The sequence below is a fragment of the Polyergus mexicanus genome, unplaced genomic scaffold (genome assembly GCF_030449975.1).
Source record: "Polyergus mexicanus isolate NDT 795.1 unplaced genomic scaffold, iyPolMexi1.0 SCAF_11, whole genome shotgun sequence".
In the NCBI taxonomy this organism is placed as follows: Eukaryota; Metazoa; Arthropoda; class Insecta; order Hymenoptera; family Formicidae; genus Polyergus; species Polyergus mexicanus.
The window spans coordinates 717,934-743,992 of NW_027223331.1; the positions used below are offsets into that span (position 1 = coordinate 717,934).

At 32.5% G+C, this 26,059-nt stretch overlaps 2 protein-coding genes across 2 annotated transcripts; both read left to right on the forward strand.

Moving 5' to 3' along the window:
- The first annotated feature begins 279 nt into the window (after positions 1-279).
- LOC138937582 (organic solute transporter alpha-like protein) lies at positions 280-7,399 on the forward strand. Its single transcript, XM_070303982.1, has 6 exons — positions 280-465; positions 3,329-3,524; positions 4,045-4,276; positions 4,667-4,823; positions 5,451-5,591; positions 6,489-7,399. Exons 1-6 carry the CDS (start codon positions 375-377, stop codon positions 6,650-6,652), a joined length of 981 nt encoding a protein of 326 aa, XP_070160083.1. The 5' UTR covers positions 280-374; the 3' UTR covers positions 6,653-7,399.
- An 11,088-nt stretch (positions 7,400-18,487) lies between these two features.
- Positions 18,488-24,815, forward strand: LOC138937768 (uncharacterized). The gene is made up of 6 exons (XM_070304345.1): positions 18,488-18,733; positions 21,819-21,899; positions 22,128-22,199; positions 23,271-23,530; positions 23,740-23,968; positions 24,267-24,815. The coding sequence occupies exons 1-6, from the start codon at positions 18,554-18,556 to the stop codon at positions 24,813-24,815; spliced, it is 1,371 nt and encodes a 456-aa protein (XP_070160446.1). The 5' UTR covers positions 18,488-18,553.
- The last annotated feature ends 1,244 nt before the right edge of the window (positions 24,816-26,059 follow it).

Here is a 26,059-nt window from a genome sequence, read left to right on the forward strand (position 1 = left end):
TCTCTCTCTCTCTCTCTCTCTCTCTCCCCTCCTTCTCTCTCTTGCATTTTTTGCAAGTGATAATTCATTACAACATCGTGATCCAATGGTGGCAAGCTAAAAGTGGGGGCTCACTCTCACTATTCACAGTCGCAACCATCTTCTTTCTCCCTCTCTCTCTCTCTCTCTCTCTCTCTCTCTCTCTCTCTCTCTCTCTCTCTCTCTCTCTATACCTCTCTATCTCTTTCTGACGCTCGAAATATCGCGAGGTTACCTCGCGAGTGCACCTTTCGAGTTTGTCAAGCCGCGAGTGGCAAACAGTCGAGCCTTGTACGGCAGTGTAAGAAATTATTCCAGAATTTCCTTTTCTTGTATTTAGTGAAAAATTCGTGACTATGGATGATGTTACGGAAAACTTCGTCGATGTCCATGCGGATGTTAGCTGCGATACGAATTATGTGCCCTCCGCTATCGAGCTTATAGAAAGTGAGTATGCCGGAAGTTCGTGGCGATAATTACCCGCGAAAGTTTAATGCGCACACAGTACTCTGGAATTTCTAATGAAACAAATAATAATTTTAATGTAATAATAATTATCTATATCAATAATTTTCAATAATTTTTTTTAAATAAGTGTAATTTTATTAGTAATGTTTAGTAATCTGGTAAGAGAATAATTAAATATAAAACAATAATAAAAGCTAACTATTACAAAAGCGAAGATACCCAATTATTAAATTGAATAATAAATTTAAATAGTTATTATTAAATTAATAAATCACTGAAAACATTTTCTTAATGATTTTGTAATAGCTATAAATTTTATTACTGAATAATAATTATGTTGACCCATTATTTGATTGGGAGATTATTGATTCGCTTAACATCAATTTCCTTATTAGAATATCGATTGCAATTTCGCGATGGGATAACGTTAAATTATTTCGTTCTCGAAATATTGTTACGAATAATGATCGTAGAAAGTAAGTTACGTGTTTAAAACGGGTACTGCGAGTTTTTTGACGTGAGAGTAATCGCGTAATAATGTAGTATTAAATACGAAACTAAATGTCCTAGGAATTATTGCGATACTCTTATTTTTTTATCGTTAATATAAATTTAATATATAAAATTACATGTATGTTTACACGAGTATCGCAACAAACGACTAAAATGTCACAAAGAACATTGCACGAATATTAAAAAAAATCTTTATAGTTTCTATTATTATTAAAAGAAGAAAATCAAATAAATGCAAAAAGCTCTCATTGAAAAGAGAGCGGTCTCAGTCAAAAAAATAAAAAATTACTAGAAAAGATTATGCTTTCTGTAAAATATTACTTTGATTTTCGAAATATATTTATATATATATATATATGAATAATCATAAAAAAAAAACAGTATGTAAAACATCATTATATATTATAAATATAAATTAATATTATTTATTCAATAGCAGTCTCTTCTATTAACACATCTAAAATACACGTCGAAACTTATTTGAGATAAAGTAATTTCCATATATGTAAATTTAAAAAATTCAACTGTTAGAAACAAGATGTCATATAATGTACGTATGTGTATGTATGTAATGTGATGTACACTTGCATCGAGAGCGACATGTAAGCGCATCAGTGAAAGTTGAGTCTAAGTTCGCAGAGATACAGGGGTCTTATACATATATATTATAGATGCATAAGTCCTCGAAAAACCTCAAACATAACTTATGCAAATAATTTACTTATTACTTTTCCGCATATTTCTTTCTCCAGGGTTGATTTAAAAGAAGATAAATAGAAAGTATTTTTTTAATTTCTGCGTTTCCATTAGTCATAAAAAAATACTCTATAAAATGTAAATCAATCTAATTTAAAAATACAAATAATTTTTAAATAAATAAGATTTATATAAGCGTAATATAAGAAAATATAAATAATATAAATAAATATATAAATTATAATATAATAAAGTGTAATATAAAGAAAATATACTGTAAGAGAGAAAGAAAAAAAAAACAACAGATTCAAGATATACGTGATTTCTTAGTACCTAGTATTTTCACGATACCTTGTATATCGTACACTTTATAAAAGTATTTATATCCAAGTTGTAACTGGTATATTCACACGGCGGTGCTAATGCATTTCTCAAGACGCAAATAAGCGATTTGTAAACTGAATAAATGATTTTTACAGACTTTTGATAAATAATTGTATTATTCTCAAATACAATTGTATAATTTTTGTACACATTGCAAAGTTTATTAAACGAGGAATCTAAACAACGCGACGGTGGACTCTCGATAAGCTTTGCGATAAGCAATTATCCAATCCATCATATAACTACAGGATTTCAACATTCACACATACATACACATGTCTAAATACACGTATAGATACGTTTCTATTAATTTATGTAATAAATATTTATAAATTTTTATCTTTTTTCATCTCTTTTGTACGTCTAAATGTTGTACGAAAATGATGTCAAACTGTTTGTAGAGAGTCTTATCAATTGCGTTTAATTGTCTTTAGATAATAATTGTTTCTTGATATCCACTGATATCTCTTATAAGAATTTCTTTCAGAAGAATCATGCGATAATATAAAAAAAATTTCAAAAGGATTATATCACGATATTATACGAATTGCAATTAGTAATATTTTTCCTCTATGAGATCACATAATAAAGTAATCTTCCAAAAAAGCGCTGAAAAAGGTGCGCCTTCGATGAAACACATATATTATTACAATATAAATTTTGATAACAACTTAAATTAGCAATAGTTTCAAAGAGTTAAATGTTTTAGTAATAGAATTAACTGCATCAACATCAATGTTTTGAGTCGTACTAACCATCTTACTCATTATTAATAGAACTAGTTACGTAGCGTTGACAAATTTAAACATTCATTTCATCATTATTATTAGTCGTAGATAAGATAAAAATGATAATAATAGATTTATAGTAGTATTGAAAATATCACCACGTAAATCACTGCAATGTATACAGAAGTCATAAATAAGATGTTTTGTCGTTGAATGTCAATATTCAATTCATAGCTTTGTATTTGTTCTCCGTAAAAACAAAGATGAAATTAAAACAGAAATTTGAAATCGTTTAACAATAAAAAAAAATTAACAGTAAATTAAACATATTAATATTCATATATAAATTTTTTTATATAAAGATAAAAAAAAATTAAGAGTGTAATAATTAGAATTATTTAAACATTGAAAATAAATTTACAGAAGAATAGAATTATTTAGATCGTTAAATATATTTGCAGAATTTCATTGAAAAAAATTATCAATCATTTTTTTTTTTTTTTTTTTTTTTTTTTTTGCAGGTTTGGATGCGTTGGGTACCGGATTGCTGAGTGTCGGATCGATATTCTCAGTCCTCACAATATACTTCGCTGTCGATACATGTCACAATATCGTCTACCAGAAGAATTCAAAATTTTACAAAGGAAATGCCATCGTGATCCTATCAGTATATCCGGTCGCGAGCGTATGCAGCCTTATGGCGATTGCGATACCAAGGTAAAAAGTAAAAGCCTATCGCAACTCACTGACAATATCGAAATTCCGAGAGAAACTTGCCACCAGCGAAGTGTAAAATAAAACCACGCGTATCGCCATTTCTATTTCTTTTTTTGTTTTTGTTTTGCACACTGTTAAATTTATTTTAAACAATCCATAAGGCGACAAAAGTCGAGGCAGAGGTCTATAATTTTATGTATATAAAAAAATCGTTAAAAAATTAATTTATTTTTAAATTTTAGTATTCAATTAGTTTTTTCTGTTCTCCCCTCTTTAGAAGAAAATTTAAAATTTTTTAACAAGATCTTTAACGTATCTTAAAATGGAAAAATAAGAAAAAGATCTGAAAATATTTAAATGAAAATTAAATTTCCTAAATAAAAAAATAAAGACGCATTTTACACAATAACTCTAATTTATAATTAACTGCGATAGTTGTAACTCCCCGAAATTCTTTGTCACATTGACATTAATTTTGTGAAATTTATGAGAATAATGACGTTCGTCTGGCTTTCGACAGGGGTCAGCTACTATCGGAGGCAGTAACCCAAATGTTCCTAACAATCTCATTTTATCGGCTCTATCTTCTCCTGTTGGACGTCGGTCGCCGAAGGATAAGCGAGACACCGTCGCTGATGCTACGAGTCGGGCCCTGTTGCTGCTGGCCCTGTCTGCCCTTTCCAAACCTTCAGATGACCGATGCCAATTTGTCTTGGCTAAGAATCTTGGCCCTACAGCTTCCTATCATCCAGGTAAAAAATTTTCCTCTCCCTTCCTCCTCTTCACTCCTCCGATCATTTTGCTCCTCTTTCGCGCTAAATAATTATTATAATGAACTCTTACCAAATTGATTACAATTTATAACAATTAATATTCAAGAAGAATCATATAAATATTTCTAAAATTTATTTTTTTAAACAATAAATGCCCTTGAAAATATTCAAGACACAGAATACTAGAATTAAATGAACTAATACTGCAGAATAATATATCTAGTGGCAAATATATTAAAAATATTTTCAATTATTTGATTAATTTTAATAAAAAATAAATATAATATATATAATAATTTGTATTAAAAATATTTATGTAACATAAATACTCCAATAAAAAAATGTCTAAGGAAATGTTCGACTTTTCAGGGTCTTCTCTATTTCATATTCCTTTTCATGAGAGCCGAGGAGCCGATTCTTGCCACACAATATAGCGTATATCTTCAGCCGGTCATGGTAATCAGTATACTCCTAGGAATATATAGTTTAACTATTGCTACAAAGACTCTACATGCGGTAGCTCCAGGTACGAGTATGAATATTTATTCAAGAATTCTTTCGCCATTTAATTTCAACAAAAGATTTATTTCTAGTATTTTGCATGCATATTTATTTTTCTATCCTCATTCTTTTACTTTTCTTCGTAGAAATTTCTTAAAATGTCAAACATACAACGTTTTATATTAATATTATATGTATTAATAGATCACATTTTATTATTAATCATAATATAATACGCCTTCCATATTCTCTTTGTTGCGATATATTTATTGTAACGGAAAGATGTTTAAATCGAAAATGCTCTCCCTCACTCTCTTTTGTACATATTTTATTAATACTCTCATTTTATAGTATAATTTTAATTTACTTTAATTTTAATTTTTTTCTAATATATCTGATTTTATTTTTATTTTATTAACAGTTTTATTTTTTACGCGATAATAATTCGAATCCAAAGAATATCTTACATTTCTTAATCATGATTTGTCTGCTTGTCGAAGATCAAAATTCAGATTCAATACGTTTCTATCACTGTAGTCATCACAAATGTCGTAGCGAAAAACAATTTCCGAGAAACCCGGAATCTTATTTTTCATTCTCTGACGTTAATGAAAGATACATTTTTGATCAATATCGCTTATTCCCGTTTCAGAGGCCAATTTACATTTCAAGACATTGGTGACGCAATTGGTGCTGTTGTTCTCTAAACTACAGGCGGGCATTATTAAGCTACTGCCCGTCACAGGTCTTTTTCCGTGCAATCCACCTCTCACCCCGGCAATTTACGCCAACGGTAATGCCATAAGTTTCCATTTTTCTTCATTTTTGTAATCTTCATTCATTTTTGCTCTAAGAAAATCAAATGCTCAGAGAAAATCGATGATTTTAATATTATCGATTAAATTAGAATTTATAATTATAATTAGGCATACTACAGATTTCCACGATTCAAAGATCTTAATTATTTAACGTTAAAATAAGCTGCTGGAATCGCATAAATTATGTTACTTGTGTGCATTTATCGTTTAGTCGTCATTTATCATTTATTTTGCTATTATAATATACCGTATTCCGACTAGAGACTGATAAAAAAGTGATGATTTCACGGTAGCTTCTTCAAATAACACGATAAGATCTTCTAATTTAGAATACGTCCTTTCTTTTCATTGCGCTCCGGATCCACGATCGAATGTAACAAAGAAACTCGGTTTCACACAGAAGACAGAGACGTCACGCAGCATCCGCGGCTGCCATAAAAATTCACCCGTTACACATACGTGCCGTGAATAAATTTCCCTTGCTTCCAAACCACATTGTGAGATAATCACCTATAAAAAAAAAAAAAAAAAAAAAAAAAAAAAAAAAAAAAAAAAAAACTTTATTCTCTACTACATAACTTATTTTATTCTAATTTTATATTACTATATTTTAATATTTATATTTTTTACTATTTATTATTAGCAAAATTAAAATTGCATTATTATTATATTTAATTTCACTAGAATTATATGAAATGCAATTCCAATTAAAGAGCATATTTTCAAAGCGTTTTAAGCCTATTTTTTACATATCTGTAAATATGGAGAGAATTAATAAATTGATTTAAATACCGTGCGAGATTTTAACCGTAATACGATTGATAAATACGGCGGATAACAGATCCACATTTAATAATTTTTTTCGATTTCAGTAACGTACAACTCACTAATGTTATTCGAAATGTTGTTACTATGCTACGCTGCTCGGCATGTATATTACGTTGATCCGGAGAAAAGTCAAGAACAGGACACAATAGATCGGATATCGAAAACAGCGGGTCAAGATCCGACAAATAGCAACGATGGCAACACGTAACTTCCAACGATATCAATCGCGTAAACTTTCAAGCTGGCGACATCGAAAATGTCAACTGTATATATTATTATATTCATGTCGCGAAAAAACTTTCATCGATGAAAAATTCGTCTCTCAATATTTTAATCAACATACATCGATCGATATGAGTAAAATAAAATTATGTCGATGTAAGTAAAACGGGATCATGTAGATGTAGAACATTTTGGGTTCTTCTAGATAGTTCAACTCTTTTAGCCCTATTTTTACAAATCCTCTTTTTACTTCTGCATCATAAGCTCTCTTATGTAAATATCATCATTATAATTATAATTGTTATTAATTATCATAAGAAATATTATTAATTATTAGAACGGTACTATAAGAGGCTCACATACGAGGCAGAAATCGGCACGTGAAAGTCGATCATACTCGATTTTAGACTGATTTTCTCTCTCTCTCTCTCTTTATATACAATATATATAAAATTCTGCAAATTTCGATTTTTAAATTAGTGTTTTCTTTCATTGCTGATAGTAATTCTTACAATCAATTAGAAGAAATGTTACATACTTTCCATTCTTTTAATCATCATTACGCGCCATATATAATTCTTAAAAAAATTCTACTTTTAGAAAAAGAAATATAAATAGCGATATATATATAATTTCTAATAATAAAAATAAAAACAAAGCTATATAAAGAAATACAATCAGGATTCTTCTTTAAATGTGTTTTTTTTTTTGTAAATAGCAATTTGTATGTGTGTGTTATGTGTGTATATACATGTAAGATTGTAATAATATATATATATTAAATATTATAATATATATGCATAAAAATTTTTATTTTCTAAAATTTGCATTTATAAGACTATTTAAAATTAGTCGTAAAAAAACTGTTGATTCTTAAAACAAACTCAAAAATATAAAAAAATACTGCGCTGAAAGAGAAAGAAATCAAGTGTAAAAATAAAAAAAATTACAAAAGTTATTTATCAATTGCGTTTTCTTTTTAAGTTTGACAATCGCGCGAGACAAAGGAGTAATAAAAGATATATTCTCTATTCCTATTTACACTTTATCCAAAATGTCATCATGTTCTCCGTATACTTGAAAAGATAATCCGATAACATCCGATATACGTTAATATTCCGATAACATGTTTCTATGAGATATGCATATTAGATGTCTTTGTCTTGACAATCCTCTTCTTTCTCTTCCAGAAAAAGATAAACATCCCGCAGATAAGAGCTTACACAAAGTCCTCTGGCTTATTTATTCTTTCCTGAATCCTTGGTTTTATTTATTTCATCCTTTGCTTGATTTCATCAAAAGTTTTAAAACAATCAAAATTGTAAATATTAATATATTTTCTATGTTAAAATCATATACGACGATTGATACAATTGATATTTTTTATATTAATATAGAAATTATTAATAGACATATTAATTTTCTGAAAAATTAGTATTAAAATCTAAATGTATTATTTAAAAAATTAACACGTCGCTTGCAAAATATTAGCAACGACCAAAAATACGACAGGACGAAATCGTCAAACTGACAAGGGGTTACAAAGACAAGTCGCCCCGCGGTTTTCATCCCCCTCAATATCATTCTTCCACGTCCAATCTCCACGAAAAAGGACAGACGATTATATCGCATTCGAGTGCAAGAAAAAGCGAAAAAAAGAACCAGGCTCCGTGAGCCCCCTCATTTTTCGAGCGATTTCAGAGGACTGTTCGCCGCCTACCTGCGATCTGGCCCACCGTAACTACACAAAACACACTTCTCTGTCTCCCTCTTCTGTGTGTTGTCCCCTTCACCCTTACTAACATAAGATGCAACTCGCCGTTCGAGACTTGATCCTCGACCCTCTTCACGGGACGTGATCGTGATCGAGCTTTACAGCCGTAATAGATTTAACAGTTTCCTTAGGAGGTATCGACTTAGACGTGGAAGGGGAAGAGGAGCAGGAAAAAGGGAGACGAAGAGAATTACCAAAATTGAATAGATTTCTTCCCTTTCTTATTTCCGCGTGGATAAATCGGGCACTTCTCATTTTAATTTTATCGGATTGAAAGGGGATCATCTCTTCTCGGATAATTCCGTATTTTCATAAGTTATTCACGCGATTATTATTATTATAACCTTTATAATTTTTAAAATTATTTTGTTTTATATATATATATATATATATATATATATATATATATATAAATATTATAAATTCAAAAAAATTTTAATTATGTATGCGGAAAATTAGAAAAAGTGCATTTTCGTGTATTGAAATCTTATCGGTATAGCTTCATCATTCCGAAAAAGATAGATGCTATGGCAAGCAGGTTGATAAATCACCGCATCGTAATTCCCCGAATGCTGATTGGTAATCTACTCCGGTGAGACTAATTAAGGTAGTACACGCGTTTCAAATCGGACGTTCAAATTGTTTTCTACGCCGCCATCTCGTCTCCCGACTAGATATCCTTGAGTAAGACGAGATAAAAAAAAACAAACTGGACGATATTTCGCGAACTAATGAGCCGACCCTAGCGAATTTTAACATAATCATCGTTATGATTTATAATAGGAGATCGTCCCTTCCCAAGAATTCCTCTCTCGCGGTGCGTCGCATTATTTCTATCCCTTCTAAAGTTTGTTAAAACGTATATGTATATATATGTATATATCCCAAACCCCAACTTGTCATCACTCTATTTTTTTTTTTTAAATTATATTCGTTTAAATTTTGAAATATTTAAAAAATTATTTGAATTTCTTGTTAATTATAAATCAATACATCAATATATATTATAGTTTCAAAAAGAAAAAGAGAGAGAGAGAGAGAGAAATTCTTTTCTTTTTTCAATTTCTTGGAAATTATATATCAAAAAAGAAAAAAGAAAACTACAATATATATATGTTTCTTTTAATATAATTCATATCTTTTCTCTCTAAAAATTTATTAAACTTAAGATGAACAAAAAAATTACTAAAAACTCTCTTTACAAAATCTGTTATCTAAATTAATGCCCGTTTTCCAGGTACCTTGCGATACGCTTGAATCACGATATTAGATAAAGATATGTCACCTAAAATACTTTGGTCATCTTTACTTAAATCTCGCTCGTTAATTGTCTGTCTCATTACTTCATTCAAGAAAGAACCGAGAAAATGTAATGTATGTTTCTATCTAAAGCAAACGTTTATCTAACGCAACGTCAAGTCCTTCGCCGATTTTGTAATCATTCCGACGCGTCCATAAATCCTTTTATCTCCGTCACGGCTTCCTGGAGCGGCAAGCAGCAATAATGGATTATTACATTCGTGCACACATACATATAAAATATTTATGTATATTTCTCATACTTAGATTACCATTCACACTCTAATAATTATTATTTTATTATAATATTGACGATATTACGATATTTAACAGTTATAAAAAAATTTCGTCTTTTAAAATAAAAGAAATGTAAAATTTACTCATCTAGAAAATAAGATTCAACTAAAAAAATTTTTCACGATCGACATTCTTGACGAATGGAAATTATGTCAATTTATAGATATTTCATGTAGGAAAAATCTGTCGGAGAATCTTGCTCTCGCAGGATTTTCATCCTTATATAGGAGGAAGGATCGACCCACGCGGCCATCTGTTACACGCGAGAGATCGGGAAACACTTTCCAGAAACGAGTCGACATATGGCACGCGGACAGAGGGACGGATTTATCTTTAGAGAAGAAAAAATACACGTCTCGACGCTGTGCCGAGGGATTCTTTCTATCGAGAGGGCGTGAAGGGAAAAAACGAGCGTCTTATATTTTACGAAGAGGCTGAGTTATACGGTTAAAAAAAAAAAAAAAAACCGAGAAGAGAAAAAAAGAAGTGTTCAATCTTCTAAATTTCCTGCAATTATGGCATTAAGTATCTTCTTAAATCTTATTTGCAAGAAAGTAGCGTGTCCGATATATCTATTGTACATTGAAGCAATCAAAAGCGCCATGTTGCCGCAATCGAATATTATTGCAATACTGTTTGAATGATGTTGTGTCGATAAGTATTTATAACTGCTATTTATTCAACGTTACGTCGATTATTAATAGCCTTAAAACCGCGGTATTGCATTCTAGATTGTGATTTCACAGGTATTTTCAAATAGATACGCAAGTCAAAATATACATCCCGACAGTATTTCCGAGAGAGAAAGGGAATGGATAAGATTCGTGCAAGAAACTTTTTGCATTTCTCGGAGTAAAAGAGACACGCCGAGGACTCTAAGATTTCTTGAGAACGAAGAGAGAAGTGGCTGCTTATAATCTCGAGAGACGCTCTTTTAAGTAGCGAACCGACAAAAGTGTGTACACGACAACGCACTTATAAAACGCTGTCACGATCCTGCATATATATACGATCCTCGTCACGATATTTTAAGCTCTCCTCGCATGACTGGCGGCATGATCTTAATAGCGGTGCGTGTTTTTAATACGCCAATAAAAAACGATGCGTTAAATTCGAAGCACTACACCGATGTAACTCATATAACTGACATGTCAAAGTAGAGTGTACGGTTACCGTACCGGAAAAAAAATTATGATTTATCTATATTATGTGATATATCAGACTATAAACGATATATTCCTACATAATGTATAGAAATCGTGGTTTATGACACTTCAAACTTATTTCATATATTTAATTATTCAATTTATTAAAAAATTGAAAGAAAGTTTTCTCGAATAAGATTAATAAGACTTTAACAAAGCTGATTATCAATTTTTATGAAAATAAGCAAAATAGATACACTAAAATCTGAACGAATCGAAACTTTCAACGTGGCAACAGGCATTGTGTTTTGGCAGGAACATGATACGAAGAAAATCGTTCCTCTCCTCGCCTCGCACGGTATTGAAATTCAAATTAAAAATCCCGAATCATAAAATTATTCTTCAAAAAACGAAAAGCCAAGCGAGGCGCGCCGAGCAATTTTCGGGCAATTTCGTGGTGGGCCCGGGGTCTCCCCTTTCCATGTCCCCCCTCTATCCTTCCTTCCCTCTGGACCTCACTTCTTGAGAGCGACCCTGCTAGAAAATAATGACCTGCGCCGCCGGCGACCATATGGTCGCGCGCAAGATGGTCCTCTCCTGTTAAAAGACGAAGTGCACGAGCGAAACTTCAGGCCCACTTTGACGTATCCCAGATACTGCTGGATACTTCTACCGCTCTTCCCCGAATGATGGATTGATACACGTCTCTAGCTCGAGCGTGACGTAGCCAGGACGAGGACAGAAATTCTAAGGACGCGTCGCTTCGATTTTCCCAGATCACAAATGATCGATTTACGCTATTCGATCAGAATCTAACTCGCTTTTCAGACGAGAAATACTCTCATAAAATATTGTAATTATAAAATATTATATAAAAGCAAATTAAAGTAATAAAACAATAACAATTTAAATATGATAAGAAACAGAATAATAATTCTATATTCGTTGTATCTCATCTTTTTTTCATGCAATAATTTTAATGTATTGAAAATAATAAAATTCTTGTAATTCTTTTAATATTCTTTAATTACTCTATTTATTATAATTTTATTTTGTGTTTAAAATTCACACATATAAAAAAAATTCCCTTTATAATATCTAATTTTTCAACTTATACAATTTTTTAATGTATTATTGCATTTATCATCTAAAAATAAATTTGCAGATTTAGGATAGCAAAAACTCGAATCGTATATAAAATAAAATCCCGCCTGTATCTCTCTTACCAAATTTAATTTCCGTCCTTCGCATCTGACAGCGTTCTACCCTTTTTTTCTTTCTCTGTTCTGTTCCTCTCCTCTATAAAATATGCTAAACGTACACAAAACTTCCACCAACACTATTATTTACGAATTACGAACGTTGTAAAAGATGAAGAAGCATAATGATCGCACGATGAAATTTTAGCCAATTTCGCCGCTTCGAACCTTACTATGTAGCTTCAATACGGCCAATGTTAAGCCCGATATAAAGTTTCTAAGATCGATTACTAGTGATATATTACTTTCTGATCTATTTCAAACATTCGGAATCATGTGTGTGTCCTTCCTAGAACTTTAAACTTCCTAAAACTTTTAATCCGAGCGAATTTATCGATTGAAAATCGAAGAAGAAAGAACCCAATAATTTATAATCCATAATTTTATATCACATATTTTTCATTTTTAAATATATAGAAAAAATTTGTATTGTATAAATAGATACCTTTTAAATATATAAAAAGAAAATATTTAAGAATGTTTGGAAAAATTAATTGTTCTGATACAAAATATTCTGACAAAAATATGCACGTATAAAATAACTTCATAGAATCTATTTATCTCATAAGTAGTGATTATCTTATATAGATGAAAAAAAAAAAAAAATTGCGATGTTTTTTCTCGTGTAAAGAATTTTCGATGGTTTGCCTAGTATTCGCGATTTATGTACAATTGGAACAGGACTTTTCTCTCAGTAATGATTAGACGATGCGGTCCAATGATTTTTTTCAAAGAAACGAATTCATTGAAATATACGAAATGTATAACTGCACATATGTACGTGCGTGCGAATATTAGCCGCGTTACCTTTTGCGTGCGCCTTTGTCACGCGAGACCAGACATTGCCAGCGCAATCACGAGAGGCGTGCGGTAAATTAACGGCGTGCGAAGAACACGAAACACATTGTTCTTTTGTGCATCGACCAATTCGGAGATTTGCATGCGGCTTTATATTTGCGGCTCACGCTTGTGTGTGCGGTACGTGAAAACACAATGCTATGTGGAACACGAAAATTATGCACTGTATCAAGTTTGACAAGTTCTTGTAAATACCTTGACTAAATTAACATTTTAAATATATAATAAAATAATGCGTGTAATTTATAACTTTGACACCTTTAAATGAATATAGTATAGATATAATACGCACATTTAATTTTAAATTAATATTTTTTAATAAGTTTTCGAATACATCGTTTTAATTCCTCTTTAATTTATTTCAAAAGATTTGGTGCAAAAAATTTTCTCACATACAAAAATTTCTTATGTATACTTATTCTTTTCGTAATTAATAATAAAATTCTATAGAGGCACTTCTAATAATATCTCGCCACTGTCGCAGAAATGATATTTCGAAAGCGCAACCATAAAGACTATGCGTTTGACCGTGGAATTACCGACTAATGGCGCCGCGGTAAATAGGCTAACAACCGCTTCGTCACAATGACGAGGAAAAAGGACAAAAACTGAAATAACAGTTCACGACAATGGCGTAAACGAGACCCTGGAAAAAAGAACCAAAGCGTATAAATCTTTCTTTCCCGAAAAAAGATGAACTAAAAGTAACTGATGTCTCGAGACTTTTCTGGTGATGGTTTGTTTTCGAAATTACCGCATCTAAACTTTCGAAAAATCCGTACTTTCGAAACTATAAATCGAACAACCTCAATAGAAAATTTTACATAATACATGAAGCAAAAAAATTCCTTCCTAATCTTTGTTAAAAAGCGACCAAGCGTAACTTCCGGAAAAAACAAAGAATGCTTCGGAAATTTGATAACGTAAAGAATGTTCTATAGAGAAAAGTATGTATCGTAAAAGATATGAAGAGACTTAAATTTTCAAGCTATCAATTTTTACAACTTTTCCTTTGATAGTAAAAAAAAAAACAAAGATTGCTCGAAATAATGATTTCGATTTTAGAATAGCGATTTCATTTGAATTGACGTAGGAGTTTTAAATGATAATATAATGAAATAATAAAAATAATAAATTTCATCTTCAATATTATATATTCAGTATTTAATATCTCTCAACATCGATTCGAAAATTCGGATGACTAAAAATTGGCCAAAAATATCTGTCTCCCTTTCCCTTATGCCACAAAGAACGTGTGCCAGTATGATCCCGAAAGCAAAAAGTTCCAAAACTGAATAACGTCATCGCCTGCAGTAATATACCGTAATATAGCGCGTTTACAATGAAATGCACGAGAAAATAGAAGCTGCACGAAGAAAGGCAGAAAGTCCATTTCCCCGCTGGACAAAGTCGTAAACTCTCCAACCACCATACTCTGACCCGGAGATGACCCGCCGGTAATCGGACGGGCTATAAATTCTGCCTTTCGAAAATTTGTCAGATGTATATGTGCCACGGTCACCGTTAGCATTCTCCCCCGGGAAAGGAGGTGAGACCCCCTCAATAGCGACTTCTACCATCACCTGTCGTTTAAAGAAATGTCTATGCCGCTGCTTATTCCGCTTCGCGGCACAAACGCGAGAAACGAGGGGAAGCGATGCAGTCACAATGAAAATTTGTCGCCGCCACATTTGACGCGAAAACTGCCTTTCAAAAACATCACCGTGTCGTTTTCGATGGCGGTCGGCATTTTCCGCTTTGTTAGTCTCCTTAGTCGACGGCCAGTCTTTCGAATCATTCGGTGAATGATGAGAAACATGTTTCGCCTGAGATACTCCTCAAAGTAAATTTGAAAAATTTGCGGAAGATTAATCGATTTTCGAGAATGATACATCGCGAATCCAATGGAAAAACAAATCGTAAGTTTTTTTTTTCCAAATAAACAATTTAACGTGTGTTAAGAGAAGTTTTATCAATTGACATTAATTTTGCATAATTTATATTATACATATAATATATAATTTTTTTTTGTATGAAAACAATTTCCTATAAAAAAAAGATTATATTAAAAATAATGTAATCTAATCATTTTTTAAATTTTTTCTTCAAGATTGTTTCACGCAATGTTTTCAATGTTACCGAAGATTTTTATATAATTCGTGTTAGATATTGAACTAAAAATAAATCTTTTCCTCTAGATATTTGTAGTTAATATCGTCCAATTTTACAGAGCGATACAATGCTATATTTCGAACAATGAAGTCTCTGCAATACGAAACAAAACGCGTGGGGAAAAACGACCGCGATAAAATATGAGTCGCTTAGATAGTATCTAAATCTCGATCGGCGACGAGGCTTTCCAACTAAGTTCTGGAAAATGGACGCAATCTCACGGAAAATCGCGGGACCTTTATAATCCCTCGTGTCCTTTTCCTTTTTCTTCTCCGGATTTACAGAATCGATAAAGAATCGGAGCACATAAGAAACAAAACTCGTAAAAATACGAGATGTGACAATGCGATAAATACTCTTTCGTTAAAAAAAAAAAAAAAAAAAAAAAAAGAAGACATGACCAAGTACGCCGGTCGGAAGGAATATATGCAACTAAGATTATCGGATCCTAGGAAAACATCTTGTACCTACGAGAGAAGAGGAAAATCTTCGACTCGGAAAATGGATACTGCGGCGAAAGTCTCGAACATCGTCAAACAAAATAAAAGCCGACAAAGCCGCATGTTTTACGAGAAAAAAAAAAAAAAAAAAAAAAAAAAATACAAAACATTGATAACGGATAAAAACGCAAATAAGGCTAGGAGAAAAGTATGAGAATGATATAAGAAGATCCAAACCAAAAAACCACAATTATTTTGTGCCGAATATTTCACAGATTTCAGAACAATATTTTATCCTAAATTGAATCTCTTCTAATGAAATAGTTTTTTCGATTCCTACAGGAATATTTTCAGAAGATACTTTGAAAATGAAGATATAATAAATATTCAAAAAATGCTAAAATATAAAAATAGCTTAAGAGAAATTTATATAATATGGAAAAAACGAATCGCCGAACCGGTCACAAGTTTTTACACGACGCTAAAAATCGATAAGTCTTAGCGACATAATTATTCTCTATTATATCAACGCTTCAAGCTTTATATCGGAGCAGATTAAGCGCTGAAATATTGCGCTTGCACATCATTCCGAGAATGCCTATCGAACGAAACGAAGCAAAGTTAAGCCACGCTGGTCCAGATGTGAGAAAAGCGCGGCACACAATGAAACGTCATTCTCTCGCATCCATTGGAGCAGCCTCCGCGATCCGTGAGCACCATCCCTATACTCATCCGCCTAGATGAATGGATCGAGACCCCTATTTTCTCTATGTCGCGCCCGGGCACAAGCGCGCGAGGGATGCAATAATCCCTCCCCATCCTGCTCTATTGCATTCTCTCGCGTTTCTAACGTCACGTATATTTCACCCGCCGAGGACAAATACCCTTATTTGTACACATCCTGTGTATTGTGACGTAGCGCGGAGCACCCAGACCCCGGCTTCCGGCGGACGATCGAGTAAGGCCCATCTCTATTTGCCGTCCGTTTTTCCTCCCTCCGTAATCCACATCCTTTATTTTTCTTCCTCGATTCTAAGGATGGGCGGGGAAAGATGGAGAGGAGAGGAATTTTGAAAAATAATATCAAGCTTCGATGGGCGGATCAATCATTTGATCCGCGGTGCATCTTTTCCGCTCAAGGATTCCCGCTTTACATCTTTTTTACATCGTAGTTCTCTCTGCGGTGCAAGTACAATATAAAACCCGGATACTGGACATCTAGACGAGACCTCTGAGTGTGTCTCCTCGTAAGTTTCGATCGTATAAGAAATTAAAACGCATAAAATTGAAAAAAAAACTTTCATCGAAAACAATGTTTTTTTCTTTAAAGGAAATTTGACGGTTCATCGATCTTATACACGGACTCATTCGACGAAATGAGACGAGTTGTACAGAGTATCTCGATAATGTAACGAACGTTTCGCTACACTCTCGCATTACGACCGCACTCTCCGAGGCTCATCATAATTATCCGTCGTTCATATGGCCCACGACGCGAAATCCCCGCGCGGCGCATGGTCCGAAACGCCATCTTACTTTCGGCTAACCACTTTTCTACCGCAAGGAAAAAAAAAAAAAAGGAAACCTGGCCATTTGGCGACGCTTGAGCACGGATCGAAATTGATTCTGCTCGCAGGACAAATTAAATTTTGTCCTTAGCCATTCGTGAAATCGTTTTGTGGCTTTCTTCTTCTTCTCTTGTGACAATGTAAAATTTAATAATAATTAAAATTCTGATTGTCCTTTTTACATATTTATAGAATACGTATGTATAATTTTAGAATGTTTTTCTTTCCTTTTCGCTCTTTCTTCTCTCTTTCTATTTCTACAATGAGCTGATTTCACACCGCATGCTGTACATTTTCGATTATAAAGGACTAAGGAAAACGAAACTTGGTTGTTCAGAAAATTAATGATCTTTGATTCTTTTTTTTCTTTTTTTCTTTTTTTTTTTTTGGCATCGTCATTATACCGGGAAACCGTTACGGGAAAGCCGAAGAAAAAAAAATCAAAATAAATACCCCAAAACATATTATCAATCATTTTCGATTTCAAAATCAGTAAATCAATCAAATAAAATTGTTGAGGATTATTCCATATAGACACATTTATGATTCTAATACATTAATTGTATCGAATAATAAGTAATTTCCCTATCATTTATGGCAACTACTATAATTAATTTCTGAAATTTTTTTTTTTTTTAAATTTTAATCTAAATCGTAAATTTGCCCCATAGCGATTTCTTCCATAAACTAGCCTACATTTCACATAGGTCGAATAATTCGGTCAGAATTGAAATCTGGGGGGCAGACCGTACGCCATGGAAGGACGTATAATTACAAGGGATGCTTTTAACGGTAAGGGTGGGGATTCACAAAAATCCAAGGAACACGTAGTGGGGGACGCACGGCTATATAAGGAGGGTTCCGAACCCCGAAGGGCCGCAGTCGCGCCCGAAATTCCGTCCGTGGAATCAACGCTCGTAGCCTTCATGCCTCACTGGCATCATTCACTGGATCGATTCGCTCGTAAATTATTAGAGTGTTTTTATAATTAAGAAGAAACGTTACGCGTATAAATAATTAATATTGTGTAGTGAGAAAAGTGCGGGGGTAACGAGACTCCTTTCGATTTACCAAAATGAGAACCGTGTATTCCCTGTTGGGACTGTTATTCTGGGTGAGCGTGCCCTTGATAGCAAGCTTGGATCTCGGAAAAATCATCAAGACTGCACAGTGCCAATCGTCGTGTCTACGAAATTTGACCACCGACGATAAATGCTGGAATGTTGGGAGAGATGAGAACACACATTGTGAGGAGGTAATTAAGATTTGCCTTAATCGTGCTCTCGTCATCTCACATTTTAAAAGTTCTGATGGACTTTCGGCGAGTTATCGACACGAGATAACGCGTGTGATAATCGCTACGGGAGAAATTCCCCCCAAAAAACACCCATATACAATATTTCTTATTTCTAGTCTAATCACGTATAGCGCCTGAAATAAATTTAAAAATAAAATCTGGATAATATTATGGTATATGTATATTCTCTCTCTTTTCTATTTCTAAAAACCTGAATATAAAACATAAAACTAAGATTATAATATCTCAACAATTTTTCAACAAAATAGCTACAAACAATTTATGCCTATTATCAAGTTTGATTATTGTAGAATTTATCCGTGAAATAAATTTTCCTGCTTTTTGTGTAATCACGCACAATTCACGCGAAAATTATTCAATATAATATAGCTTGTTTTCAAAACTTTTTAATATTATAACACAAATTCCTCGAAAATACTGCGTCAAGAAGTCAAAATTTTTTAAGAACTAAATTTGCATTCTATTTAAATATTTTCTATATTACTCTAATATTGAAAAAAAAAAGTAAGAAAGTCGTGCGACAGAATCTCATATGCATTTTCTGCGTACACACAGTCCAAAAAGAGCACCGATCACAGCCGAAAATCGAATAGAATATCGATAAATCTTTGGGTATCGAGGGAGAGAAGACTATGGAAAATCACCAGGTGTGGTCGCTACCTCTTCCATTCATACATAAAAGGAATCACGATCAAAGGGGGGTCGGGGAACATCCAGCAACGCGAACGTGCGCGCGCGAGGGCGTTGCTCATTTGATGCTACGGGGGGGTCTGTCTGCTAGGGGTGTCCATTAATTTCGAAAGATCCATCGATTCCGTGTCCCGCGAGAACTAGGGGCCGTACATTCAAATTTATGCGCCGGCCCCTGTGACGAATGCATCCCGAGGGAGGAAGAGGGGTACGTCGCATTAGAATAACAGCCTGCCAGGGGGCGGAAATAGTCCTTAACAAATGCTATACAGTCGATCGCCCCCCCCCCGCCCCCTCTCCCTCCCCTTCTTTCTCCGTGAAAAAAAAGAGGCTACTCACGCACGCATAATGGTAGGATAATGACTTTGAAAAGAAAAGAGGCCTTTTCGCGATTTGATTTTGTGATGGTTTTAAACGTGGGAGAATAATATTGAGAGAAAAGATACACTCTCTCTCTCTCTCTCTCTCTCTCTCTCTCTCTCTCTCTCTCTCTCTATTTCCATTAAAAAATATATAATTCATTTTTAATGTGTATTATATAATTAATAGAAACATAAATGCGCGCGCACATGATATAATCAATATGATACCGGGAGATGTGGAAAATAATGCATTTTCGAAGAAAATGATATTTTTAATTTTTTCGATAGATTGATTTTTACATAATTGAGGCAAATTAATATCAAAACATGTATAATACGTCATTTATAATATACATAATAATGAAAAACAGTTAAGGTATTTTTTTGTAAAAACAGAATAAAATAAAAATAAGTAAAAAATAAAAATCTAGATAAATATTTAATTATATATAAATATAAAAGACGCAAATATAAACTATATAATATAAATATAAGAGAATAATAATGAATAATAATTTTGTGTATATGTATTTTTTTTAAATATTTTTCTAGTGTAGAAATATATCTTACTGGAAAATATTTATTAAATATTTTCTTAGTTAGCATTTTTTCCTTTCCTAAGTTCGTTTTTCCAATCCATTCTAGTTTCGTGCTATTAAATCATCGTTCTTTACCGAAAGATATACTCTCATCCAACTGTAAGAGACTTCTTCTCTCGTCCGTTTATTTCACTTTACGAGTCTACCATCGCCGGATAGACGGATCATCGATTTTCAGATTGGAATGTCACGGCGCTCCTTGTTTTACGACTCAAACGGATGATCGTAACTCGATAATTCAAGCTTGATCATTGACCGATAGTTGAGATCGGTGGATCTGATGTCGTCAAAGAAATGAAAGAGAAAGAATTTATTGCTCATATTTTCTACCATTTATTCTTCAAAATTTCGTCTGCATAATATTTTAGATTCCGCGCTCTTAACTTTTATCACAGTCAAGAGATATATTCATATACACTTCCTTTATTTATAAATATCCCTTGCCTTTATTTATAAATATAACTACAATACTTTTGTTAAACATTTGTATCATTTTATTTCAATTTCGTAATATAAAATACTGCGATATAAAGAATAATATTGTATAAATTCTACAAGTGAAAGCGTATATTTCTTAAATTTCAAATTTTTTTCCGAGCCAGCCGACCGATCTCAACGCGGCTCTCGGGAAATGTCATTAGTGAGGGTCCACTGGATCCTTCGTTTCTACGAAGCGAAGAATCGGCCTTAGCAAGGGTATACGATGAAGAAGGGTAATCGGGGATCAAAAGAGAGAAAGAGAAAAAAAAAGAGGGAAAGAAAGAGATAAACTGAGAAAAAAAGAGAAAAAGAATTTAGGAACGGGGCAAGCCCACTCGAGAGTCGGTACCCCAATAAATATGAAGACAACAACAACGAAGGTGCCTGTTGTGCGTCCGGAACAGGTTGGAGCTAATTCAGTTCCCCTGTCACCCCCCCCCCCTCCTTTTTCTACCTTTCTCGCAATGTTTCGTCCTCTGCCTCCTCCCTCGCCTCTCCTTCTCTCCTTAAATCGCTCGAGATTCAACGTTTTTTATTCTACCCTTCCCTTCTACATTAAGGTTTCTTTCCTCCCTTTTGCCCCTCTTCCGCTCGCGTCTTTCTAGTATAGCTCCTTTTTCTTCTCGCGCGACTCAGCGGCATGAGAAGTTCTTGTTCACCGCTAAGTCCTTCTGGTCCAGTCTGGCTTTTTTTAGGGTCTTTTAAAAAATAAATTCTTAAAAATTTTTAAACCAAAAGAATTTTTTACTCTAAAAATCTAAGGATATAAATATTTCGATATTGAAAAAGATCAACAATTAAAAAAAAAAAAACTATTGAAAAAATATATTTTCGAATTATTCTGTTTTAAAATTGAAGACTAAATTTTCATTGGTATGCTTATTTTTACAGTGCTGGCAAAGCTGCGAATTCCTCGGCGCTTTTGACAACAAATTGAGGCTTGAGTTCTGCAGCAGAAACGTTTTTTTTGATGTAAGTGAAAATAAGATAATGTTCTATACTCTTGCATCTCTCTCTCTCTCTCTCTCTTGCTTCTCTCTCTCGCACCCTCTTTGTTTCTCTTTCTCTTCTTTCTCTCTTTCAAATCAAGGTTTGTTTTGAATAAAAAGATTTTCGACAAATTTAATCAAGATAAATCATATACATAATATTCTTGCTTTCAATTTCATTTTTTTTTCTTTTTTTTTAACTTTAATTTAGCCAAAATTTCGTCGAGTGACCACTTTTCACTTCCAATCGTTGGTTTCATTGAAACATCCATCTCAACGACAGGTAAAACATTTGTCACATGATCATTATTATTGATTAAATAGCATTAGATATAATTTTTATTCCTATAATATATTATTTTATTTAATATTTCTGATCTTTTCATATTATTTTGTTTAATATTTTTTGTACTCTTATATTTATATTCACATATATTCACATATTAATTATATATACTTTTATGTTAGTTATAATATATTTCGATATATCGTATATAATATTATAATATTGTGTATTATCTCAATATCGAGAAAAAATATCTCAAAAACTTTTCTCATCACAGTTTTCGTATCGCAACTCTCTCTCTCTATAATAAACTTTTCTCACAATTTTTTTAAAGACGGATTTGCGCAAAGTTTTAAATCATCTGTGATCGCAGTCTCAAATTTTCAAATATTTTTCAAATATCTTTTTCGGGCATACAGGTAGGTCAATATTCTTCTAGTCCCTGGAGGTTTTACCTTCGAGGCGAGAATTGAAAGTCGATCAAGCGCGAAGAAAATCTGGATTGTCACTCGAGGGTAACTTTCGATTTCATAGAAAAGAAATGACGGTCTCGCACAATGAGAATAGTTTAGGATAGACGGCGAAATCTTTTGAAACCACTACCTGTTCTATTTTCACGGAAGATTCAGACAAAGTGTTAGCGTTAAAATAAAATATCGCAATCCGCTTAAAAAATATTTAGAAGAGAAAATAATTTTTTCCTAATTTTAATTTATTGCGAAAAGTATGTTAGATTTATCAATCGTAACAAATAAAATTTGATAAATTATCGTAAAATACTCTTATATTCTATATTCTATAACGAACGCCGAACACAAACTATCATTCAAACTACGTCGATATAAAACATAAATTAAGAACGATAGCTCGTGAGAAAGTTGCTAAAGAATCGTCATTGCATTCGGGTGCTTTTTAAAAATTCGGTTTCTTTATGGACAGCCCTTATAATTTTTTCTTTTTTTAAATTTTGTAATCGTCGAAAATCCGTATGAACTATGCCACATGTATGAAATATAAATATAATGCGTTTATCGATCTCGTAACGTTTTTTTTTTTTTTTCCTTTCAGTGCTTGAGTTGCGAAATCGCCTGTACGTTTTATGAAACATATGGGATAGAGGAAAATCAATATGATCCGACCAAATTACCGGCGCCCGAGGAAGACGAAATTATCCGCATGAATAAACACGACATGGCCATAACAATGCGCAAAAATCTATTAGGAATATGGGAAATGGACAAACATTATACTGCAAATCAGAAGATTGAAATGAAACCGGGCGATTGGATTATCATCACCAACGAGAATGGAGCGATCAAACATTATAGGTATGATACGATTGTATTTCTTGTTTATTTCCTTCTATCGCAAATGACATCAAGTACAATTGACTTTTTTCTTTTTTCATATTCGCGGTCTATACAAAACATCAAAATTTTTATGTTTGATTAAATTTTTTCATGTCTTCTTACATCTTCTACATTTACATTTATTTGTTGCAACATCATAAAATCACTCTTAATAATAATTATTACAGTTGGGAAAAGTGGTGGCCTACGTTACAGTCACTCAAGGATGGTCCCTTGTTTCAAGCTAACATTACGTGGATGGACTGGCAGACACAACTGAATAAACAACGCGAAGAAATAAGCTTACCTGGAGATAAAATCTTCTTGGAACTTCGAAATAAAAAAAAGAAAAGGATCAGACCATCTTTCGTCGTCACTTGGCAAGAAGAAACGGGAAACGGCATTATGGGCAACCAGGTAATTAAAATTTATTAAATACGTCGATATATAATTTCGGCTTTTCTCTTTAAATCTACTTCAAGAAATAATATTTATAAGTAGACTTGAATTAATTACTTATTGAAAATAGTATTATTTGTTGAAGTATATTTATTTATTGCAAATAAAATAATAATAATCCAATAATACTATGTTGAATAATAATAATAATATATAAGTTTAAATAATCGAGGGCTAGATAATGAATTATACATTATAATTAATATATATAATTTTTATATATATATATATATTAAATTCAATCTTATTCTTATAGGTAGCAGATAGTGAATCGGCACAAATTTCTTTGCCACCCGGCAGATATTCAATCAGAGTAGCTACCAATGACGGTCCCGGTAGCTATTCGATCGTTATCGACACCAATACAAAATACAAAATAAAAAATGAATTCCATCTCTTCATTTGTCGGGTTATCAAGTGGGACATTATAATGAGCGTTCTATCGTGGCTATTAATACTATTACTAGTATTACTTATTAAAGCAATTGTTTCGAGAAGACGAAAGAACGAAAACAATATAGAGATGGCATGTCCGACAGCAGCAGAGATGAAGTCTAATAAATGGAATATGATATCATGCTTCAAATATGAGCCGAATCAGACAGATAGCGATATCTTCGCAAGCAGTTGTATCGATTATATAAACGAACAATCGTGGACGGAAATGGATATAAACGCGAATGCAGATATGCAAGATGCGAACGTGCAAAATGTCAACGTAAACGTGCAAGATGCGAAAGCGAACGTCCAAGATGTGACCGCAAATACGCGAAATGCGACCACGAACGTGATTCAGCAGACGTAGAGAATTCTGCTAGAAATTACCTCGCCCAACTCGGCGAGAATAGCTCAGGGATTTTGCTTCCTCTTATGAGAAAATACTGTCTTCCGCTTCCGATAGCATAAAAAATATGAAAGATAAATAAACGAATATTTCCGTTTATTATGAAGACGGTCAAGTTTCATCTCGACATTTCTCTCTCTTCGCGCGTGTATATATATATTACTTATATTAAATATAACAATAATGCGATAATGAAGGTTTTTTTCTGTTTTAAATAAGAATCAGTGACAAGTAAAGATAATTAATGATTCGCGCTCCAAAAAAAAAATTCTAAAATATAATTATTTAAAGATTTTCAAGAATATAAAAGAAATGTAAATTCTATATGAAATATAGAAAGTGAAAAAAATATTCGCACATTCCATCGTTTTTGTACGAGAAAGGAAAATATCATAAAATATTTCGATCAAAATGCATCGTTTTTGTAAAGCGATGTTACATCTTATGAAAAAATTCTCCTTTCCGGAGCAAAATTGTTTTAAAAAAGACGAGAGATGGTCGAATATTTTTTACGTTGCAAAATACCGCAAAATTATGTTACGATTATTATCGAAGAACATTATCATTGTAAATTGTTTCATAGTTCTTGTAAAAATTCTCGATAATGAGAAAATATTATATGAGAAAAAGAAGAATGTTGACAGATCAAATGTACAAATGAGAGCTTAGTAATGTAGACGTACGTATAGGAAATAAAAACATAGCGATATTAATCGAGAGAGAAAAAAAAGAGAGAAAGAGAGAGAGAAATTTTACAGATTCTTGGATATTTTTTATGTAATAAAAAATATATGATGGACATAACGCCGTTCTAGCTCAATGTAATGCAACGAATAGACTGAATTCCAAGAGTTCCTATCGCCGAAAATTGACAGCCGAGCTCTAAGTATTTATTTGTAAATACACAGCTGCCATCTTGTATAATACTTGTATATTTGTATAATACTTAATGTTAGCGAAATAAATTATAAGATCAACTTTACGCTTTGTTTTATTTTATTGTCTATAATATTTTATAATATTATTAATATAATATATGTATATTATAATATTGCAACCAATCTTTTTTGAATGTATTTTATGATATTGTATTAAGTTTTTATTAATTTTATTTTTATTAATGCTATTATTCTATTTTATAATTGTCTCTTCTCTGTGTATATAAATATACATAAAAAGATTTAATCTTTTATAAAAAATTTAAT

Coding starts and splice junctions, on each gene's coding strand:
- LOC138937582 (XM_070303982.1), top strand. CDS start 375: ATGGATGATGTTACGGAAAACTTCGTCGATGTCCATGCGGATGTTAGC. Junction 4,277..4,666: donor TACAGCTTCCTATCATCCAG/GTAAAAAATTTT, acceptor TCGACTTTTCAG/GGTCTTCTCTATTTCATATT. Junction 4,824..5,450: donor TCTACATGCGGTAGCTCCAG/GTACGAGTATGA, acceptor TTCCCGTTTCAG/AGGCCAATTTACATTTCAAG.
- LOC138937768 (XM_070304345.1), top strand. CDS start 18,554: ATGAGAACCGTGTATTCCCTGTTGGGACTGTTATTCTGGGTGAGCGTG. Junction 23,531..23,739: donor GGAGCGATCAAACATTATAG/GTATGATACGAT, acceptor TAATTATTACAG/TTGGGAAAAGTGGTGGCCTA. Junction 23,969..24,266: donor ACGGCATTATGGGCAACCAG/GTAATTAAAATT, acceptor TTATTCTTATAG/GTAGCAGATAGTGAATCGGC.